A 24,011-nucleotide genomic window follows, 5' to 3' on the forward strand; every position below is an offset into this window, starting at 1 on the left:
TCTCTAATTCAAGATGATAGTTCTTAATAGAGTCTATAACCATTACTTGTTCAACCCCATTGGGATTGAGAATTATATTCAAATTTCTCTGGTCAATCCAACATAAGACTGGAATTGTGGTCATGTGTTAAGTCAATAGTCGCAACCTGTAAGTCATCCCAAGTTTCAGTGCAAGACAATAATGGCAATGGTAATCTACTCAAACAGTCAGCTACCTGATTCTTAACACCAGGATGTAAGAAATTGTGTATCTATAATCTAGCAATCTGACTGACATCCTGGCAATTCTAGGAGTGGCACTCAACAACCCTTCTGGAGACAGGACTTTTGCTAAAGGTTTGTGAGCACATCTCACATCCACATGCAAACCCCAAATAAAACTCCTAAAAAGTTCCAGGCCCCATACAACAGCCAATGTTTCTCTTTCGATTACTGAGTATCTCTCCTCAGCCGGAGAAAGAGCCTTTGAAGGGTAAGCAACAGCCAATTCTTTGCCATTCAACTCTTTTTGAGCTAACACAGCCCCTAAGGCTTTCTGGCTCGCATCAGTGGTGATAATACACAGCAAACTCAATCAAACCCTACTAGCTCTTTTGCATCACATAACTCACTTTTGAGTTTAGTAAAATCACCATCCAATTCATTCGTCCACAAAAACGTTGACTTATTTTTTAGCAATTGACGCATGTTAAATGTTTTCTCAGAAAAATTCTTAGTAAATTTACTATAAAATTCTATTAGGCCTAAAAAGGACCTCAACTCATCTTTATTCATGGGTCCCGGAGCATCTCTGATAGCTTTAACAAGGTTCATTTTTGGTTTAATACCGTTGACTGAAATCTCATGTCCAAGGTAATCTAAAGAATCAATGCCAAATTGCATTTGGACAATTCAGCAGTGAGTCCTCTTTCCTTTAAAATGTCTAAGACCATGTGAATTCTCTTGTCATGAATGCAATCATTTTCACCCATGATAAGAATATCATCTTGGTAAAATAGGACTCCAGGAAGATCATGAAACAATTTAAACATAAGCTTTTGAAATACAGCTGCCGCTGACGCAAGGCCAAACGGCATGCATAAAAAACGAAAACATCCTTGGGGAGTCATGAAAGTAGTTAAACTCCTACTATCCCCGTGTAACACCACTTGGTGATACGCTGACGTCAAGTCAATAACAGAAAACAACTTCATACCTTTGGTAAGAGATATTAATTCATTGATTTTGGGCAATGGAAATCTCTCCACGACAATATTCTCGTTGAGAGACCTCAAATCAATACAGAGACGAACCTTGCCATTGGCTTTGCGGGCTACGACCAAGGGTGCAACCCAATTAGAAGCTTCCACTTCCTCAATGATGCCATCATCCAAAAGGCGTTTCAGTTCTGTATTGACTTCATCTCTGACAGCCCAAGGCACATGTCGGGACTTATGAACAACAGGTTTAGCATCATCTTTGAGTATAATTTTATGAACACACCCATTCAATTGATCAACCTTTTTGGAGAATACTTCAGGATACTCCTTCTCTAAGTCAAGATGATAGTTCTTAATAGAGTCTATAACCATTACTTGTTCAACCCCATTGGGATTGAGAATTATATTCAAATTTCTCTGGTCAATCCAACATAAGACTGGAGGACCATCTAATGCTACATATAATTTTCCAATTGATGATCTACCTTTGAATTCAAATGTAAGTTCTCTGTAACCTATTAAATCAATTTTTTCACATGTGAAACTCTCAAGAGATATATCAGGAGGAAGAAGGTTAGATCCTAAAACTTTCACAAAATCCTTCTCCATTGTACTCTGCCTATAATAGTGTATGGAGACCCTGAATACTCTACAATCAATGTTTCAACACCTCCAATAGTCATCGCACACACAAGCTTAGATTTGGAATTTATGTCTAGAGAATTAACAGAATCTGAAATTCCTAAAACACAATCAACCTTTCCATTAGAATTATCATCACCTGATGAAGTAGAAGAAGAATCATTACACTCTTCTCTAACAAGAGTAACCTTTTTCTTCTTAATAACATTTCGTCGACATGCTTTGGTAAAATGGCCAATAAAACCACACTGAATACATTTATGTTTTCTGCCAGGGTAGTTCTTAAAGTTGGCAAGGTGACTTTTACTATTACATCTAAAGCATTTCAATTCTCTATTTGTATTATCTCTAGTCGTAGGTGTCGTCACAAACTTAGCCTTAGTCTTAGAAGTAACCTTACTTACAGTAGTTTTTTCTGCCTCTTTAGGGGATTCAGCAATTGCTTTAGCACATTTGTTGGTAATTTCAGCTTTCTTAACTAAAGCAACTACATCGGACAAGGTAGATTCACCGTGTACCCATAAACGTTCTTGCACATGTTCATTGTTAACATACATTATTATCTGATCACGGATTAGTTCTTCCTCCAAAGAACCAAATCTACAGGATAATGCTAACTTCTTTAAATCAGATTCTAAATCTTCTATGGATTCTTGTTTTCCTTGTCTTCTTCCCAAAAATTGATGACGATCAATTGCTATACAAACAGAAGTTGAATAATATTTGTCTAAATCCTCCAAAGCTTGTAGAAATACGTTGGAATCATCAGCAGGGTGTGTTTTCTTGTTCATAGAATTATAGACTTTTAATCCTTGTGAACCAAGTGAGTGAAGCAAAATTTTCTTTTTCTTTTTTTGTGTTAATTCCTCTTCACCATCCTCTAAAGTGTCAATATAATTCAAGACATTTAATAGGAGGCTTCCCTTTGGTTGATAAGAACGATTGTGGAGGAGTAAGGGAGAATTTTTGTGCAGCACACATTCTTACAGTAGTTCAAAGTAGTTAAAATAGAAAACTAGTTAAAGGGCGTATTTTTCATAGCAAAAGCACTGAAAACTGATAAAACACCATAATAATGTATTAAACGCAATTTAAAACTGCAAGCATTAACTCGTTTAATAAAGTAACTTCAAATATACCATGAATGATGGTGTGCGTAACACCGAGGAATATGGAGAGCTGAAATTAATTGAAACGCTGGTTTCTACACTTAGAGAGTAAATGGTGTGCGTATCACCGCTGAGTTTGGAGAGTTGAAAATGAGGTAATACGCTGGTTTTATTACTTCGCGAGGAAATGTGTGCGTGTCACAGAAGAATGTACTAATATTAAAATGAGGAAACACGCTCGACGATTGGTGTGCATATCACCGTAATATCCAATAAATGACTAGTTGAACTATGCGATGGTATGACTGGTGAGCGTAACCATGGTAATACACAGAAACTGTGGAAATTCAAGATGGCGGCACGTAATGCGCGGTGACGTTACACGCAAGGTTAAAAGTCAAGTACGTGGCTTACAATTCCGCTCGTCATGAGAAGTCACGTCATATAGCAGAGAGAATGTGCGAACACCAGACGTCTCGAGCTTCCAAAGTCAGGTACGTTTTAGAACCTCTCAGTTTTAAAAGATGCACTCCAATTACAGCCGATGACACTAAATTATCGTTAAACTTCGGGGTTGGCTTTAAAAATATGGTAAAATAAAATGTACTCACAGACGTCTACCGACATAAATCTGACCTTGAGAGAAGTAATATAACTCTTCGTCGATTGGCCTGCAAGCTCAATTCTCGATGTTCACTAAAAGGGAATTCCTTCCTCGCTGAAAGTTCTTCCCTTCGTCGCCAAATTTGTTGTGTAAATAAGTTCGCAATCTGAATGCTTTCCGTATAATTATTTATTAAAGTAAAAGGTATTACAAGCCAACACCGAAGATACGATAATTTAAATGTAAATGTAAATGTAAATGTAGGTGTACTTATATAGCGCAAACCTGTCACCCAAAGGGCATCCTGGCGCTTGCTTAGGGAACCCGTCCTGGTATTCCCCTGTGAGAAACCCCGGCAGGGTGTCCACAAGGTGAAAGTCAGGCATCCCGCCGCGAGGGGCCGTTGTGGAGATTAAGCAAGCTATTGCCCAGAGTCGCAGAGTGTGAACCCGTGAGTCGAGGAGGCACCGGGGCGAGAATTATCGAGTCCGTGGAATTTTTAGCCCAAGACCCGCCGAGGCGGGGAATTGAACCCTGGTCCAGGACCGATCTCAGCTTCCGGGTCTGCCGCCTCTAACCCCTGAGCCACACTTCTCCACAATAATGGAGTGCAATTAGTGTCATCAGCTGTAATTGGAGTGCATCTTTTAAAACTGAGAGGTTCTAAAACGTACCTGACTTTAGAAGCTCGAGACGTCTGGTGTTCGAACATTAGCCAACACCGCTGCAGCTACCAAGCACAGCCACCGCATCTAATCAGCCGCTGCTCCAACTGATCTCTGATGACACATGGGGATTCCATCTGTCATCAGAGATGTGACACGAGCTGTCTCGTGGTATTATAGTGACATACAAACAGTGGTATTAAAATGGTACATAAACACAACATAGCCCAATTAAAAGTCCCCCAAAAATGAGAGCGTTGGAGATCTCCATCCTACCATTAAGAAAAAAATTAATGGAATTAAAATATTGTCTCTAATTCATTTATATTATTTTCATACAAGCACATGCTCACAGGGAACTTGCCTAGAAAGTACTAAAGTTACTTCATGTTTGAAATTGTATTTCTTTAAAGACACATATTTGAGGAAATAAACATTGCACAAAACATTAAATACATATAAGAAACAGGCGAGAAGTGTATACATTGTACAAAAACAGTACAGTTAGATGTGTTTTGCATATCCTCTAAATGGTAAACAGGCATGTGACCTCACTGCATATGAAACTGGTAATCAACAGGAGGACAAAGTTCCTAGATCAAGGTGCAAAAGTCACCCATGGATCAAGGTGCAAATAGTCACCGGCAAGGGTGCAAAAGTCATCCATGTGTCAAGGTGCAAAAAAGTCACCAACAGGGGTGCAAAAGTCACCCATTGGCCTTGACTTTTGACACCTAGGCCGAATGGGCCCTTTTGGGTCAGTCATTTTTTATAAGTATCACGTGCACATAAATTGATTTACCCTCCTTTTACCCAATCCCCACACACCCGCATGCATCATCCGGCAATCCAAAAAAAGATCTCCGACAAAGTGACCCTTCGGGGGACCCGTAGGGAATTGCAGCGCCGGCCCTACGAGGAGCAAACGCCCGATGATGAAGCATGACACCCCCCGGGGTGTGTGAGGGCAACAGAGGATGTAGAATTATTTCCCCCTCACATTAGGACTTTTTTACACCTAGGATTACTTTAATCTACCTCTTTTCTTTGTTTTATAAAAAAAATGGGTGACTGTCAGCACCCTGATACATGGGTGACTTTTGCACCCCTGTTGGTGACTTTTTTGCACCTTGACACATGGATGACTTTTGCACCCTTGCCGGTGACTATTTGCACCTTGATCCATGGGTGACTTTTGCACCTTGATCTAGGAACTTTGTCCTCCTGTTGATTAATAGACTTATATTAGGAGCATGGACACTGGACCTTTATAGCTCCTTGGTCCCCCCTTTTTTGTTCAATATATGAAACTGGTACACAGACTTTTTCTTTGGTCCAGCTAATGCACTAATCTAGTATACGCATTGAGGCCTAGGCTTGTCCTGTCCTTGATGATTGGGACGTCAAGAACCCATTGTGTGACTTGAAGGGTGCAACAAGCATGCCTTATATCCTGATATTGTACTACTGTCCCTGTCCTGGGTTGTTGACATAAAATTGTGGTGGCAGCATACAGGCTTATGAAGATTGTGGTACTTAACACACCTTTCTCCTGGTTCATATAGAGTGCAGTGGTTACTGACCTCACTTGTCTACAGTTCCGCTTATATATGACACCCAGGCCCTGTGCAACCGTGAATGGCGCACCACCAGTCACCATGCCAAACTGTACGTCATCGAACAGGTAACACAAGGCCTGAAGTGAGAGACTGTGTCTTGGAGTCAAAAAGATAATCCTACATGTAGGGAGATTAACAACTGCCACCATTAACTCTTTTTGCTCAAGATAGATAACAATCTGACCTCCAGGTGACCGAGCAGATTTGCTACCCGGCCAAGCCTAATTGTGAAGTTACACCTGTGATTGATTTATGCCTATGATCTTTTTCTTGCTACTAGATCATTGTAGTTCGTGTGAGAACTGTAGAGCCGGGCTGGTACCCCTTGGATCTAAATGCTTTAACCTTGTTGTTGAATCTCCCATTACTGTGTGCAGTATTTTGTTATGATGTGTCATTAAAGTGTGTCTCTTTTCTCTAAGACGAGCACTGGGCTTTACAATGTGTTACTGTGTTTTTTTATTGACCGTTGAGTTGTGAGTCTCTACCCCCACACTACCTTCCTGAGAAACCTTTGATTGCTCCCTCTGGTTACCCTGAGAATCAAGTACAGAAGGGATGTACCTGGCCGAGTTTGCACAGCCAAAGTAGGAAGGACCCCAGGACATAAAAGAAAACGACCTCTACCACCATGGTTGTGTCCGGTAGTCCCTGTGCCCCCGTTTAACAGGATCGGACAACTTTATACACGCATGTATGATGTAGAAAATTTCTCATAGGTTAATCAGGATCCTCACAAACTTATTTTTCCTTACATTGAAACAGAACATTCTGTTCATAATGGAAAACTATACATTTATCCTGGAACGCTGATAACTCAATTTGGACAGTTCCTTACAGCCTCATACACACACACAACCATGATATTCTAACATCCTGCCCTTTTGTTTTGTGCTACCTCCCTACATAGTTTGTTAATTCTTATAGCCTCCTGGCTCTGTTAATTGATTGTTGTTGCTTCTGTCACTTTTTCCCGACTTGTGTTTCCTTCCTAACCTGTTTGTTGGTGGTGTATTCCTGGGCTATTTTTTTGTTAGTTTGTGTGGCATCTCTGCTCTGTGTTGTGTTAACGTCCTCTGCCTCGTCCTGGAGTATTACTCTATCACCGATGTATCATTCCACCTCCTACATAGTTTGAATTTCCATGCATGAGAGACTATTTTACATCTCAAAAGTATACTGAATCATCACATATGAAATGTTTTCTCTCATTGATGTATATTAGACAGAAAGCAATTGTTTTTTGTCACTGCTGCTGGTTTATATAAATGTTTTATTTTGCCATTAAAAATGTATGCAAGACCAATTGCTTTACCAATACTTGTTTTTGCTTGATATTAAGTCTGTTGCCATGTTTTAGATGTTTTTGACTCTATGCTCTTTTCTTGGTTTGTGATTTAGGCTTTTGTCTTTTTTTGGTCTCTATAGGTACACAGAGATCTCGAGGCATTGCACATACTTTGCTGAATATCCCTTATGGAAGCGAGGATGGAGAAAAGCTAGACATTTACTTGCCCAGCAAGTCTATTGATGGTATGTGACGGATACTGTTTTAATTGGGTTTATTAATAAAGGAACTGCCTGATATTGAAATCAGTTATCATTTTCCTCGTGTGCGAAGCATTAATTTTACATACCACTCCAACTGTTTTGTAAATGAAACAACATTATATATAGCATATACATTGAGTAATCACTGAGAACAGTGTACCTAGGTATCACTTGTGAAGCTTGTTTTAATGTGCTTATCTCTTACATGATCAGTTGTTCAAATGCTTCTTCTAAGACCGCTTTCTTTCATCTCAGTCCCACTGCTGATGACATGTCGGGCATATTATCATAGGAGAATGGATAACATGTCCTGTGTTATTACCATGATCTAGGGCAGAGGTCTTCAAACTTTTTGATGCCGAGACCCCCTTGTAAAATCTTTTTAGGCGTAAGGACCCCCTTCCGACAAAAGTTTCTAGAAACTGGTACTCCTCATCATCAACAACTATCGACAACCATAAACGCGCCTGATAGACCTCATCACATCCATCCATCCATCATTCGTCCACCCACACTTTCACACATCCATCCATCCATCCTTCATCCATCCACTCTTTCATCCTTCCATCCATCCATCCATCCATCATCCATCCACCCTTTCTTCCTTCCTTCCATCCATCTATCCTTCACCCGTTCACCCTTTCATCCTTTCATCCATCAATCCTTCATCCATCCACCCTTTCATCCTTCCATCCATACAGCCATCCTTCATCCACCCACCCTTTCATCTATCCATCCATCCACCCGTCATTCATCCACCCACCTTTTCACACATCCATTCATCCATGCAACCTTTTATCCATCCATACATTCATCCTTCATCCATCTACCCTTTCATCAATCCATACATCCATCATCCACCCTTTCATCCATCCATCCACCCTTTCATCCATCCATCCACTCATCATTCATCCACCCACCTTTTCACACATCCATCCATCCATCCATCCTTCATACATGCAACCTTTTATCCATCCATACATCCATCCTTCATCCATCTACCCTTTCATCCTTCCATCCATCCATTCATCCTTCATCCATCCATCCATCCATCCTTCATCCATCCACCCTTTCATCCATCCACTCATCATTCATCCACCCACCTTTTCACACATCCATCCATCCTTCATCCACCCACCCTTTCATCCTTACATCCATCCATCCTTCATCTGTCCACCCTTTCATCCTTCCATCCGTCCATCCATACAGCCTTCCACCCTTTCATCCATACATTTATCCTTCATCCATCCACCCACCCTTTCATCCATCCATCCATCATTCATCCACCCACCTTTTATGTGCCTCTGTCATGGGGGGGGTCAGTATCTCTCTGTGTCTTCTTCCTTCTTCTTCCTCTCTCATGGGAGGGCATCTCTGTGCCTCCTTGCTGGGGGCGGGGAGTGGGGGGTGGCAGACAGGCTGTAACAACATCTCACCATGAAGAACAGACTCTCAGGCACATTTCTCCCGCACAGGCACCAGGTATGAGGGCTCGTGGGACATGAACCAATGAGGACCTTTCACATGCTTTACTGGTGGGACCCACAGCTCCAGGCGCGCAACGCCCATTGAACTCAAAGGGCTACAGCCTCCTCCCCCAGCCACCCCACCCCTCCCCTCCCCTCGTGTATGTGAGCCCGGCTGAAACAGCTTCACTGGACACACACAAAGCCACACCGAGTACTTTACAGGTCTTTAAAAGACCTTTTACTTGTTAATGAGGCTTTGATGTTTTTCACCCCTCGGTGTGAATTAGGCCTCCGCCGTGAGCACCCTCAATCAGCCCGACGCCACTAAGGCAAACTGACAGAATCTGTTCTGCGACCCCCTTCCCAGGACTCCATGACCCCACTGGGGGTCGCGCCCCACAGATTGAAGACCTCTGGTCTAGGGTGTTAGTGGTCTTTAAAAAACCCTTATTCATGTTGCCCAATGAGTCGGGGGCTTTCTTCAGGACCAGTGTTGTGCACTCAACCAAGTTAATGGGGTGCGTAGGTAAGCGGTTGCACTTACTCTTCTTCTCTTTGGTGTTATGGGTCTATAGTACCTATAACTTCCCTTTCAGCTTGTGTGCTTCCTCGTAGGTCACGCAGTCGCCTCCTTACTTACTATGGGGAGTCAAGGTCACGACTTGTGCTTACTCTATCTGCTGTGCCCCGATTGGGCAACGCTAGGGCTGAAACATGTTGACCACCCACGTTTTTAAAGTAAGTGCTATAGAACAGTAGCCCTTCTAGATACTCACCACCCTTTATTTTAATCCTTGCCCTATCTCCAATAGAATAAAACACATTGTTGAGAGATGGAGGAATTTTTAAACTCACTTTATTCACACTTTCACCATTTCTGATCACTACTGTAATCACCAGTAGGTCTCCCTTCAGGTGGAGGAAAGCATATTGAAGGACCCAATGATGATGCTTTTCACGTAGGTACACAAGCATATAATCAAGATATACCACCACGGTACCACATACGTGAATTGGGGTTTTTTAAGATGGCTAACACTCTAGACCCTGGTAATAACACAGAACAATTGATCCATTCTCCTATAATAATATGACTATCGTCCAGAAGCCGAATGGATCTCAGCTTCTGTCTCCCTTGATTGATTAAAAAAAGACATGTCAGGCAGTCATATATATATAATGAAGTGAAAGTGGTATTGATGAACATATTTCTGACCTAGAACCACTACTTTCTGGGTCTTATGTGACATTTCATCTGCACCCCGGTCTATTACTCTACGGTTATGACTGTGTTTTGATCTGTTGGTTTGAACTCTGTATCCTGTACCTTTTTGGGTTCAATCTGTTGTTTGCTCTGCATGCCTCTTCATTCCTTATTAGTTGTAAAGTGCTCTGATACCCGCAGAACTCTTGTTCCCTCTATATAAAACTTTTTGTTTTTGTAAATAAATATTACATACTATTTAGGGTTATTCTCTTCTCATCTTGTCTGACGCTCAAAAGGGAGAGGAGAGCAGAGTGGAACCCCGTAACCTGGATTGATAATGAATCCTCAGACCTGACAGAAAGAGAAGAAAAGTAACATATGCAGCCCAAATGTAGAGGACATGGGCAAGGAAAGGCACGCAGTCTGCAGCCTTGAAAAAGTCCAAAGGACGAAACACGTGTCAGCGGCCTCTTTTTGTGCTATGTGTATCAAGATGTGTGATGTACACAAGGAAGAAAAACTACGGATAAAAGAAGAAAATACTACGGACTACATTTGTTTTCTACTTTATAGTCTTTACTTGCCCTGATTTAGCATCACTGTTTGGACTACTAATGTGTGCTTCGGTACTTATAGTTGTAAAGGTCTATCCCAAGAGTTCTCTCTAGGGAGTGTACCCTCTGGGTGGCAGGGGGCTAGTACCACAATAGCATCATGATTACTATTTGTTGATGATTACATCCCGAAATGTTGCCATAGATGTGCATTTATGTCTGGCAGAGCCACTGCTATATTATACTTATGCTCCTAGTCGGGGCGGCGCTACAATGTCCGATGCGGTCGGACTGAAAAACAATAACTGAAGCATGTTCTACTAACTCTATTTCAGCTTTCCCACTTCTTGTGTACATCCATGGAGGATACTGGCAGGAACTTAGGTGAGGACCCTATTTTCAAGGATTTTATTATCTGTGAGTTTGGAGGGCTGTAGAGATATCATATATGGAAGATGAATAATAGCATTGCAAACTAAAATGTATGTCTCCATCTTATGTATGGCACAGGTTCCTCAAAAAGACAGCAATTCCCATGTCTTTATTGATGTATTTTCACAAAGGTCTTAAGTTGAATTATAATCTTAAAGATAGCATCACTGTACATAGACACAAGACCAATTGTTGTGCCTAGGTATCCTTGAATGTGGCAAATTCTTGATTCCATGTGAAACTACATCCTAGGCAAAAGAGTCTGACTAATTGCCACCGCTCCCTTGCACTGCTGGCTTTTACATTCCAGAGTCCCATCATTTGCTGAGCTTTAATTGGAACACCTGGCATTGCAAATCCATAACCTAAAGATCAATGTACATCAGCACTTGCAAGCTCTGTAACATAACTTTGTGAGAGCAATATTACCCAGTGCTGGATGTGTGTGAAGCACTTGATGTTCTCTTCCTCATTACTGCCTTTATCAAAGAAGCGGCATTTGGCTCTTTATGCCAAAACTTTACATATCCTCTAAAATCCCCTACTACTCCCTTCCTATCCAATTAAAAAAACGACTTTTCACAATTCCAGCTGTTTTCTCTCTAACAGGGTGGGCCTTTCTTGGGTTAGGCCAATACCTTTGGGGCAAGCTTTTTGTTCTGTTTGATAAAAGTTTACTTTTGCTGTGTTTTCCTATGTAGTTTCCATTTCAGGGAAAGGAGCTGATGCTGGCCTCACCAGTAACTGCCCTGCTTCTTGTCATCTCGATGTTTGCAGTGCACACGTGGATGGCATGACCTGGACTGGTGTTGCCCATCAAACTGTCTCTGCAGCAGAGGTGGCCAGGCTACTACTGGTCTCGACCTAAGAAGGCCTCTGGTCTCTAAGTTTAGAGAATACAGGCTACAATGCTGCTTTTATCAGTAATAGCCTTCCTCTTTAGAAGACATTCTCCTTCAGATCTGTCAGTTTCCCACCTGATCTCTGATACATTTGGTCACAGTTATATCATAGAAACATCTGTTCTCCTTTTTCTTTGCTCCAGGGATCTGAACCCATAAGATTTTTTTTCTGCCAAGGGCTTCTAGAGTGATTGCATCTGCTGGGTATGGTCAATGTATGGTATGTAGGCAGAATTTTGAGAGAGTCTCCATTTATATATGGGAGAAGAGTTTAAAATGAAAAGTTAAAATTGTGGACGTCACAAGAAGCCCATTTTTGGAGGTACAGATGAGCCCCAGGGATAAGGACAGAGATGAAAAGAATAGACGCCAGTGCAAAGAATACTAGCAGTAAGTAATCAGGGCACTTCTGTTCTGTTTGCAATTTCCACCTAAGCCAAAGAAAAAGGATCATGAAAAGATTTGCGAGTGCAGACATCTCATAAAAACTTTATAAGTAGCTACACTATAATCGTACTAAGCGAACCTTCATTTTACACTCCTCTTCAGGTCGATGAATATTTGCCAGCGCATTAGAATGGAGCACCACCCAAAACACCACTCTAAAATAATAATTGTCTTAAAGTGTTTAATGTTCAGTTAACGATGAGAGGTTTGACGAAGTTTTAAAAGTTTATTTTCTGTTCAAGAGATTAGTCTGAATGTTTGTCTTTTTATTCAGATTAGCTAAATAACTCCATTTATAGAAATATTCTGAACCTTTTGGTTAGAACAAGCATATAAAATAACATGTTACATAAAGGAATGAATCCCTATTTTAAGCTAAAGGACCTAACCTATCCTAGTAAGAACCTATAATAAGCTCTTTTTGGAAAAAAGCAAGGAAAATTGGAGCAAAAGACTAATAACTATGAAAAGGTCAAACTCCCCATAAAGAGTAGTTTTTTTTAACTCAGCCGAGTTCCCTAGCAGCTGCAGTAGTAACCGTTAAAACAGGTACAAATAATTAATCACAGCAATAGCTAGGATCGGCATAAAGATAGGAAGTCTCCTCACAGAGCGTAAGGAAAACATAGAATTATTGTTAGCAGTAGTTTATGGCAATTTGGGTTAGCTCAACAAAGTGCTAAGGGACATGCAGGGTAGGGGTGCATCGAATGCCTTAACTCTTTAGCTAGGAGACATACTATATAGAAAGCACAAAACAAGTTGCAAACTATGAATGTTGAATAATTTTTGATCCATAGCAAAGGATCTTCCGATGGTCTGTCATCTTTTTTCTTGATTCCCTCGGCAAACGTCCAGGTCGACATGTTGTTATTTGAACGTGGCTACAGCGTATTACAAAAAGATACATCTAGAAAGGTTCTAATGAGAACCTTTGCAGGCCAATCTGCTAGCTATTCAGTGTCCCATTCTGTAGCAATGGACTACTTTATGAAATGAAACATTAATATCTAGCATGCCCTGGGGAGATCACAGAATTTAAACCTACAGCGAGCATTTTTTTTAGTTAATATACTTGTTCATTATAAGCATGTGGCAGACGAAACGATGTAAAATATAATGAAATCATATGGTATGATGAAGGAAAGTAATCCATTTTGCAGCAAACAACACATTTCACGAAGATGTTAAATTCTACAGTTCAGTTTTAACGGTAAATCAGCATTTACAAATAGGCATTTATTTTATTAAAGGTGTAGGAAAGAATCAAGTAAATATTGAGGCCTAGCAGTGAACGAACAATAGAAATACTATGTTTCTGAAGAAATAAAATAAGCAGCATTTTCACTTTTTGCTCTATCTACTTAAAGCACATTTTCTATCCACTATTTTGGCATGCATTTTCTACGTTAATGTTAAAGCACATTTCAACTTTGTTATGAGGTGAATTTACGTAAAAATGTTCACCTTCCACAGGGGACAGACAATTAATTACTTTAATCCCTATGTAGCATGTAAGCATAAAGCCTACTACTTTCTAACAAAGTTATTTTTTTTAAATGAAAATGTCACTTCGATGACACAAGACTTGAACTGGGGGCATCAAAAAGGAACAAAGGCAGGGTAGCCTTTGTGGTAAAGTTGCCCTGGCATGCAGTACAAGTGAAGGTACATATTAAGTCCGTAACTGCACATATTAATACTATAGGCAAAAGTCACACAATTCACAAATGCTTAGATTTGATTATAATGTTTATTGCAAATGACCATTCTGTGGGTAATGGTAGTATGGGGTAGCTTCAATCTCAAAAGATTAGTGCGACAGTCACTTTGACCGGATGGCCCTTCAGTGGCTGGGCCTTCATGTCAATGGTTTACACTGGTGGAGACAGCTGAAGCCTTGACTTTGAAAAGCCGGTGCTTTCCCGGACTCAAACAGTGTGGCGAAAACCACAAATTTGACGGGTTCGAGTACGCCAATTCACGGTGATGCTCCGGCTCTGTCAAACGCAAAGTAACCCCCACAGTTTCAAGCCAGGATGAAAACCTTGCGTTCACTGGCACACTTACGTCTTGGGCACTGCCTATTTCTTTTTCTAGTAAAGAAGAGTCCGGATTCCTGGCAGCCCCCATGGTAGCGAAGGGGATCGCTGTGGTGGCAGTCGATTATGACATTGCACCGAAAGGTAAGTGGCACCAATAATGAGTTTCAGGTTTTCTTGTGTGTACTTAGCGCTGGGATGCCCCAAGGTAGCCATGCGCTCAATAAATGCTGCTTCATTCATTCATTCATACTATTACTTTGTGCAAGCTGTGCAGCGTTATTTATAGAAGGGGAGACATTGATTTTCGGTTGTTTGAGGATGTGAACACAGTCCGTAATGGGAATTGCTTTATTTGGTTCAGCAAGACCTTGAAGACTTTACCTTTTCACAAACAGCCCCTGGTTTCGAATGTATGTGTTCCCGTTATTCCTCTGTGGCTCCTCCTAGGGTTCTGTTACTTGTGTTATGATTTTGTGCCTGGTCCTTGTAACAATTTAGTTTATGGCGTGTGCCTAATAAACGTTCAAATAAAATCTACAAAGGTTGCACAGCACTATTTTCTTATCATTATCACCAGTGCTAGCGTAGCGTGGGTTTATTCTTTACATCGGAAACGGTTCTGTACGAGCAGCAGGGCACTCTTCCTTCTCAGATTTCCTCTGCTACTTGCACCACAATGTTATGTTACCCTCAGGAGCGGCTCCTCCTAAATGGCAGAGGAGCGTCGCCTCACCTGCTGCAAGAGCAGCAGGCAAACACAAATAAATAAAATGGCATATCAATGTCATTTTATTTTGCCACCAGCTTGTGCTGTACAGTGCGCGGGTGGGGGCGGGGCTCATTCCTGCGATTGCAGGATGACTGCTGCCCCTGCCAGTGCGCATGTCAAATTGGCCAGCTGTATCCACCCATCCTATCCGACATGCGCACTGTGGACCTAGCAATCCATGGGCTGAGAAACAGCCTGGGGATTGCTGGCAGAAGCCCTCAGCCTCAAATGAGTGCTGGGTTAGCCTGCTCAAACCGCTCCTGGAGCTGCTCTCATGCTGAAAACATTATGAGAGCAGCTCCAGGATTGGTTGGATTCACGTTCCATGAGCAGAAAGGAAGTTCTTCCCTTTCCTGCTCGAGGGCACAAGGATCGCTAGCAGAGAAGTGCCACATCGGGCGGGAGCCACAGCCGAGTTTATGGTGAGTTGTGCACAATCGCACAACTCACCATATTTTGTTACCACTAGCCGCTACTAATTACCCTCCTTTGAAGACAGTACAATGCCAGCACCTGTACCATACCGCCTGCACAGACAACTAAAGAAACAGATGAACACACAGGCAAACATATAAGGTGATCAGGGTGCATAGACCTCACTCAAACACGACTATAGACAAAAGGAAGAAAGGACAGAACCACTACACCAGTCCAGTGAGACAGTGAACCAACATACAGAGCACCAAAAAGCATGCACCCCAGAGAACAGGGCATGGTATAGCCTAGAAGCTTGCAGGGCACTCGCACCTCTGGCACAACAGCATTTTGCCACAGGGCACTCACAGCCTTCTGGAACAGAAACAGGTGTGCAAGGTTTGGGCATGTCCAGCGACTGTTCTGCCTCTCAAGCTGTCCTTCGCTTCTCTGTCTTCTCACAGGTCACATGGATCTCATTGTGTCTCAGGTCAGGCGCAGTATCGCTTTCATCACTCAACAATACCCCCTTAACAAGTAAGTTATTATATAGACATTCTTTTTACCTTGAAAATGTTTTATTGAACTGATAATATCCTAATGAGTAGCAATGGAAAACAAGTTTAAATTGAAATATTAAAAAGATATATGTAACAGAGAATGGTGCATACGAGATACATTGGTATGGTGCTAGAAAACCGGTGAAACATGAAAAGATGGCATTTTTTTAAATAGTTTTTTTAGGAAAAAGCAGAAGAGAGAGAAATAAAAAGAGAGAAAAGAGTGGGGAGAGAAAAAAAGGAAGAAGAGAAGCGTTAGAATATATCAAACAGAAGCCAGCCTAAACAAATCCAATTATAATATAATACTCAAACAGCATTTTAATTATTGCATGTAGACATGGAGGTTGAAAGTTGGCATTTCTATCAGTAGACGTGACAGAGAAAGTGTTTCAGTGGCATCCATGGTAAATCCGTTAAATCATGAGCTGCGTGTATGTTGCATTTAGTGTTATAGAGCGATTATCCTTTCTGAAGCTTTTTGTCATGTGTGTGAGCTCTGCCCCCGCCATCACGTGTCTCTGCTCCCACTGTCATGACTGCAGAGGAAGTGTAGTGACTTCTCTACCACTGTCGTTACAGCTGAGGGACTCTGCACTCACTTCGCAGAGAGAACAAGAATGCTGCTCCCATTGTCGTGACAGCAGAAACACATTCATGTTGTTTTTAACTGGAAAAACATCACCATATACTATTTCATAGCGATAAACAAAAAACAATACCATCAGCAGACAAGGTGCTACCACCGATCATTGAAGGGAACAGAAACAGAAGGGGATCATGAAGTGCAATAGCATACATTCCTATAACTAAATATCAGGCAATCAAAAAATCCATAAAATACAATACAGTAATATGACACTCGATCCTGTCCAGCCTGAACCACGAACATCCAAACCCTGAACGGATCCCACACACGTTTGAGTCGAGTTCTACGCTTGTCATTATCTAAAATGGACAATCTGAAAGAGCATACATTAAAAATTCTTGCCACCATGCATTTGGGTTGGGACCTCTTGACAACCAATATCATCAGCACTAGTAAGGCCAGAGAAATGACAAAAAAGTATATCCCTTTGATGTTATGTGGAATTGAAGGTGAGTGCCCCAGTATTATCAACTCCTAGTCCCAAACAATGTCAGTATGAAAGATTCCATTAAGCTTTATAAAATTGTGTTTCCAGTATCCCCAAATGCTTGTAAAAGTGGCAAAAATATGGACCACTTCTGCCCGTCAGCCCCACGCTAAAAGCATTTCCCATTCTGTCTTATCTTCATTTTATACAAGCGATGTGGTGTGTAATAAGAATCATTTATTTATTTTATTTTTGATATTTATAAAGCGCAGCATATACCCTTGGGCGTCTTGGCGCTAATGAAACAAGTTACTTGTGGTGAGAAACGTGGGGACGGAAGAATCATTGATCGAACAGCCAAGTTTTTAGGAGCTTATGGAAGTGAAGGAGGGAGGGGCTCTGCCTGATGTTTAGGGGTAAAGTATTCCAGAGCTTCGGGGCTGCCACCAAGAAGCGTCGATCACCCCAAGATACCGTCTTTGTACGAGGAATGACCAGTTGGCCGAGGGTAGCTGAACGTAACATTCTGCTAGGTTTGTACGGTTGCAGCTGCTCTTTCAGAAAGTGAGGTCCTTGGTTATTGAGCGCTTTGAACACGATACAAAGGGACTTGAAATGGATTCTGTTTCGAATGGTGAGCCAGTGGTAATCCTTTATGCTTCTTGATATTGATTCATATTTTGTTTTGCCTGAAAGCAGGCGTGCTGCTGCATTCTGGATAGTTTGTAGTTTGGTTATTACTCTGGATTGGGCGTTGAGAAAGAGGCCGTTGCAGTAATCCAGAGCAGAAAATACTAAGGAGGTGACCAAAGTTTTGATGGCGGACTCTGGGAGAAAAGGTCGGATTTTTCTGATCATCTTTAGTTTTAGATGTGCTGTGGAAACTGTTTTATTGGCATGATCCATGAAGCGTAAACCTTCATCGAACACAATACCGAGATTCCTAACTTTGGCGGTTGGGGTGGGAGGGGTACCGAAGGCATCTGGCCACCAACTTGATGGCCAGGCTGGGAGAAGAGGTCCAAATATGACCACCTCAGTTTTATCTGAGTTTAATTTGAGGCAATTAGTGGCCATCCATTCTCCTATGTCAACAAGTCCCTTCTTAAATTTTTCCGCCACTTGATCTCCGTCACCTTTGATTGCCAGTACCAACTGGGTATCATCGGCATAGGAGGTTAGGCTCATCCCGTATGCTTTGATGGTTTTAGCAAGGTCCGACACATAAATGTTGAAAAGTGTCGGACTAAGGGATGAGCCTTGAGGAACTCCGCAGGGAGATGAAAGTTGTGCCGATTGAAATGGGCCTAAGATGACAGCCTGCGTCCTTTTGGCTAGGAAGGAGGCAATGAGATCTTTAGCAGAGTGGCAGATTCCGAATCCCTCGACACGATCGACCAAGATTGTATGGTCGACCGTGTCGAAGGCCGCTGATAAATCCAACATTACCAGGATGGCTGTTCCCCCCTGATCCCGGATTACCCTGATATCATCGGCGGCCTTAATCAAGGCTGTCTCTGTCCCATGGTATTTCCGGAATCCAAATTGCGTGTCATCCAGGAGATGGTGTTTTTCAATGAATTCAGAAATCTGAATGTTCATGGCTTTTTCGATCACCTTAGCCACAAACGGGAGACTTGCAATGGGCCTGTAGTTTTTTAGCTCATTTTTATCCAGGGAAGGTTTTTTTAACAGGGGTTTTAGTAGGGTGTTTTTTAAGGGGTCTGGAGAAGTGCCTGCAAGTAGAGTGGAGTTGCAGACTTGGGTAAGTAATGGAATGATGGAGTCCATTACCGGCAGAAGCACTGAGAGTGGACAAGGGTCCAGGGCCGATCCTGATTTAATAGTGGACACTATGATTTTGATTTGGTCCATTGTGACTGGTTGAAAGCTGGGGAACGTGTTGGCTGGAGGTAGAGTGAAGGAATTAACTGTCCTAGGGAGTGATTTTGCAGAGAATGCCTGATAGATATCGTCAACTTTGGTAAAGAAAAAAGAGGCTAAGGAGTCACATAAAGATTGTGACGGGGGGGGAGTGAGATCCGGGGAATTGCCTGACAGTGATTTTGTGATTTGGTACAATCGTCTACTGGAATTTTTGGATTTTTGGATTTGGTCAGAGTAGTAGTCTTTTTTCGCCTTTGTAATCATGGCTTTGTAGAGTGCTAAAGATTCCTTATAGGTTGCTTTGCTTGCATTATCGTAGGTTTTCCTCCATTGTCTCTCCTTATTCCGGTTGATTTGCTTTTGTGCCCTTAGTTCTTCGTTATACCAGGGGGCAGTGGGTTTAGATCTATTTTTAGATAATTCTTTGGTCGGGGCTGATTGATTCGTGGCCAAACCCAGCCAGGAGTGAAATTGAAGTAATGCTGAATTGGGGTCAGCAGACAGTACTGGGCAAGTATTATCCAGTTTTGACCTTAGCTCGTCCAGATTGATGTTTTTCCAATCTTTAAAAGACTTTTGAGGGATGGGAGTAGGTTTATTATCGCCGCTCGTGCAGCGTGAGGAACATTGGATTCTGTTTCTGGCCGTTTTGGGGCATAAACTGTAGCGGAGCCCTGTGACTGTCCTTCTTAGTGACCTGGGAGCATTTCGGCTTGGTCACCTCGGCTGGGGGAGTGATTGACACGCCACCTGCATAGGGAGCGGGACTGCGAGGTCCAGCAGTGCTTGCGCCGTCCACTGCGCGCACCTGGTTCCTCTTCCCGCCCCCTTCTCCCTCCGACCTCCCTGGTCCTTCCTGGAAGCTCTTAAACTCCTCGCGGCCCCCGCTGGCGCGGGTGCCGCTCGTGCAGCGTGAGGAACATTGGATTCTGTTTCTGGCCGTTTTGGGGCATAAACTGTAGCGGAGCCCTGTGACTGTCCTTCTTAGTGACCTGGGAGCATTTCGGCTCGGTCACCTCGGCTGGGGGAGTGATTGACACGCCACCTGCATAGGGAGCGGGACTGCGAGGTCCAGCAGTGCTTGCACCGTCCACCGCGCGCACCTGGTTCCTCTTCCCGCCCCCTTCTCCCTCCGACCTCCCTGGTCCTTCCTGGAAGCTCTTAAACTCCTCGCGGCCCCCGCTGGCGCGGGTGCCGCTCGTGCAGCGTGAGGAACATTGGATTCTGTTTCTGGCCGTTTTGGGGCATAAACTGTAGCGGAGCCCTGTGACTGTCCTTCTTAGTGACCTGGGAGCATTTCGGCTCGGTCACCTCGGCTGGGGGAGTGATTGACACGCCACCTGCATAGGGAGCGGGACTGCGAGGTCCAGCAGTGCTTGCGCCGTCCACCGCGCGCACCTGGTTCCTCTTCCCGCCCCCTTCTCCCTCCGACCTCCCTGGTCCTTCCTGGAAGCTCTTAAACTCCTCGCGGCCCCCGCTGGCGCGGGAGCCGCTCGTGCAGCGTGAGGAACATTGGATTCTGTTTCTGGCCGTTTTGGGGCATAAACTGTAGCGGAGCCCTGTGACTGTCCTTCTTAGTGACCTGGGAGCATTTCGGCTCGGTCACCTCGGCTGGGGGAGTGATTGACACGCCACCTGCATAGGGAGCGGGACTGCGAGGTCCAGCAGTGCTTGCGCCGTCCACCGCGCGCACCTGGTTCCTCTTCCCGCCCCCTTCTCCCTCCGACCTCCCTGGTCCTTCCTGGAAGCTCTTAAACTCCTCGCGGCCCCCGCTGGCGCGGGTGCCGCTCGTGCAGCGTGAGGAACATTGGATTCTGTTTCTGGCCGTTTTGGGGCATAAACTGTAGCGGAGCCCTGTGACTGTCCTTCTTAGTGACCTGGGAGCATTTCGGCTCGGTCACCTCGGCTGGGGGAGTGATTGACACGCCACCTGCATAGGGAGCGGGACTGCGAGGTCCAGCAGTGCTTGCGCCGTTCACCGCGCGCACCTGGTTCCTCTTCCCGCCCCCTTCTCCCTCCGACCTCCCTGGTCCTTCCTGGAAGCTCTTAAACTCCTCGCGGCCCCCGCTGGCGCGGGAGCCGCTCGTGCAGCGTGAGGAACATTGGATTCTGTTTCTGGCCGTTTTGGGGCATAAACTGTAGCGGAGCCCTGTGACTGTCCTTCTTAGTGACCTGGGAGCATTTCGGCTTGGTCACCTCGGCTGGGGGAGTGATTGACACGCCACCTGCATAGGGAGCGGGACTGCGAGGTCCAGCAGTGCTTGCGCCGTCCACTGCGCGCACCTGGTTCCTCTTCCCGCCCCCTTCTCCCTCCGACCTCCCTGGTCCTTCCTGGAAGCTCTTAAACTCCTCGCGGCCCCCGCTGGCGCGGGTGCCGCTCGTGCAGCGTGAGGAACATTGGATTCTGTTTCTGGCCGTTTTGGGGCATAAACTGTAGCGGAGCCCTGTGACTGTCCTTCTTAGTGACCTGGGAGCATTTCGGCTCGGTCACCTCGGCTGGGGGAGTGATTGACACGCCACCTGCATAGGGAGCGGGACTGCGAGGTCCAGCAGTGCTTGCACCGTCCACCGCGCGCACCTGGTTCCTCTTCCCGCCCCCTTCTCCCTCCGACCTCCCTGGTCCTTCCTGGAAGCTCTTAAACTCCTCGCGGCCCCCGCTGGCGCGGGTGCCGCTCGTGCAGCGTGAGGAACATTGGATTCTGTTTCTGGCCGTTTTGGGGCATAAACTGTAGCGGAGCCCTGTGACTGTCCTTCTTAGTGACCTGGGAGCATTTCGGCTCGGTCACCTCGGCTGGGGGAGTGATTGACACGCCACCTGCATAGGGAGCGGGACTGCGAGGTCCAGCAGTGCTTGCGCCGTCCACCGCGCGCACCTGGTTCCTCTTCCCGCCCCCTTCTCCCTCCGACCTCCCTGGTCCTTCCTGGAAGCTCTTAAACTCCTCGCGGCCCCCGCTGGCGCGGGAGCCGCTCGTGCAGCGTGAGGAACATTGGATTCTGTTTCTGGCCGTTTTGGGGCATAAACTGTAGCGGAGCCCTGTGACTGTCCTTCTTAGTGACCTGGGAGCATTTCGGCTCGGTCACCTCGGCTGGGGGAGTGATTGACACGCCACCTGCATAGGGAGCGGGACTGCGAGGTCCAGCAGTGCTTGCGCCGTCCACCGCGCGCACCTGGTTCCTCTTCCCGCCCCCTTCTCCCTCCGACCTCCCTGGTCCTTCCTGGAAGCTCTTAAACTCCTCGCGGCCCCCGCTGGCGCGGGTGCCGCTCGTGCAGCGTGAGGAACATTGGATTCTGTTTCTGGCCGTTTTGGGGCATAAACTGTAGCGGAGCCCTGTGACTGTCCTTCTTAGTGACCTGGGAGCATTTCGGCTCGGTCACCTCGGCTGGGGGAGTGATTGACACGCCACCTGCATAGGGAGCGGGACTGCGAGGTCCAGCAGTGCTTGCGCCGTCCACCGCGCGCACCTGGTTCCTCTTCCCGCCCCCTTCTCTCCTCCTCTACTCCAACCCCGCCTCGAACGCGTACGCGGGACGCGCGCGGACGAGGAAGCGGGCGAAGACCGGGCAAAGAGCGGGCCGTTGTGTGGCCGTTAGGTGGCTGGTGAGGCTGGGCTGGGCCCCGTCCCTTTCTTTTATGTGTGTAACCTACACCCGGTCTTCCCACGGTATACATTGTTTTGTATATTCTGTTCAAGTGTTCCATTGCGTTTCTGACCCACCATCCTGTGTTGGTAAAGCTCCCTTATTATTGTTGGCTAGGTTACTCTAGGATAGTTACCCCGGTATAACTATCACAGTTCTGAATCTTCTGCCATATGGACATGGCCTCTCCTGGGTTAGTGGGGGCTAACCCTAATAAGGGTACTTTAGATAACTATTTTAAGAAGTCCATCTCAGAAATTGAAAAAGAAGAAGCCCTAGCAGAGAGGAGGGTGGAGCGTCGACGCTCCATCGACGGTTATAAGGCAAGACCCCCCATGGCTACGTCCCCACATATCGTAATACCCAGTACAGAGGTGACCCCTATTACTGAGGATCCCTTTACATCCCAGGGAATCCCAGAACTCCTTAGGGATATTACCTCTACACCACCTCCTTCTGGGGACTTATCTAACTCGCTCACTGTCGCTTCCCCACCACCCTGCAATTCTGATGTAGCCCAGAAACTTATGCCAGCTCCTATCCCCATGGGTAAAACCACCGCTAAAATCCAACTGAGGAAAACTGAGGCCCAGATAATCCATGGTCCTCCGCCCAATAAGAGAATGAGGAAGGGGGGTACAATACAAAAGGACAAAATTAGCTACTCTGATTTTGGTAAGGGGAAAGGGGGGGGTGCAGCCTCTGTTCCCAAACCAGCTGTAGGTACTAAACCCACTACTTCTACAGTGACTGCAAGACAAACATCATCCCCTATTCTAGTTACTACCCCTCCAACTGCAATCTCGGAGGAGACTCTCCCAGTTGCCCCTACTCTGGAGTTCCTTGGGCAAATGCTCAGGACGCTCACGTCCCCTATTGTAGATAGATTATTGGCCATTGAACAACGGCTAGGGAACTTGGAACAGGCTATTTTAAATAGACCAGTCAATCAGAAGGTCCCTTTAACATCTAGTATAGCTCTTACTGCAGACAGTTTGCTTAATTGCTTAAAACCCTCTACTTCTAAGACGCCCCATTCAACATCTATCAATCCAGCCAAGGCAGCCCAAACTAATTCCACCATCACCACAACAGCCTCATTTCCCATGCCTAACCTTCCCACTAAAACAGTGCACCATATCCCCCTAGGTACTACAACCTCCGTCACTCCTTCTAGAGCTTCTACGAACAAGAATGGTACCAACTCGAAGGGTGGAAAT

At 44.8% G+C, this 24,011-nt stretch overlaps 1 protein-coding gene across 1 annotated transcript in view; it reads left to right on the plus strand.

The window, feature by feature from the left end:
• The window catches only part of AFMID (arylformamidase), a 378,279-nt gene that overhangs the window by 37,410 nt on the left and 316,858 nt on the right, over positions 1-24,011 (plus strand). Inside the window, exons 3-6 of the mRNA XM_078653875.1 lie at positions 7,267-7,371; positions 10,955-11,003; positions 14,501-14,586; positions 16,093-16,165. Of these exons, the coding sequence (XP_078510001.1) occupies positions 7,267-7,371; positions 10,955-11,003; positions 14,501-14,586; positions 16,093-16,165 (313 nt within the window). The remainder of the gene's footprint in view (positions 1-7,266; positions 7,372-10,954; positions 11,004-14,500; positions 14,587-16,092; positions 16,166-24,011) is intronic.

Source organism: Lissotriton helveticus, chromosome 7 (assembly GCF_964261635.1).
Source record: "Lissotriton helveticus chromosome 7, aLisHel1.1, whole genome shotgun sequence".
In the NCBI taxonomy this organism is placed as follows: domain Eukaryota; kingdom Metazoa; phylum Chordata; class Amphibia; order Caudata; family Salamandridae; genus Lissotriton; species Lissotriton helveticus.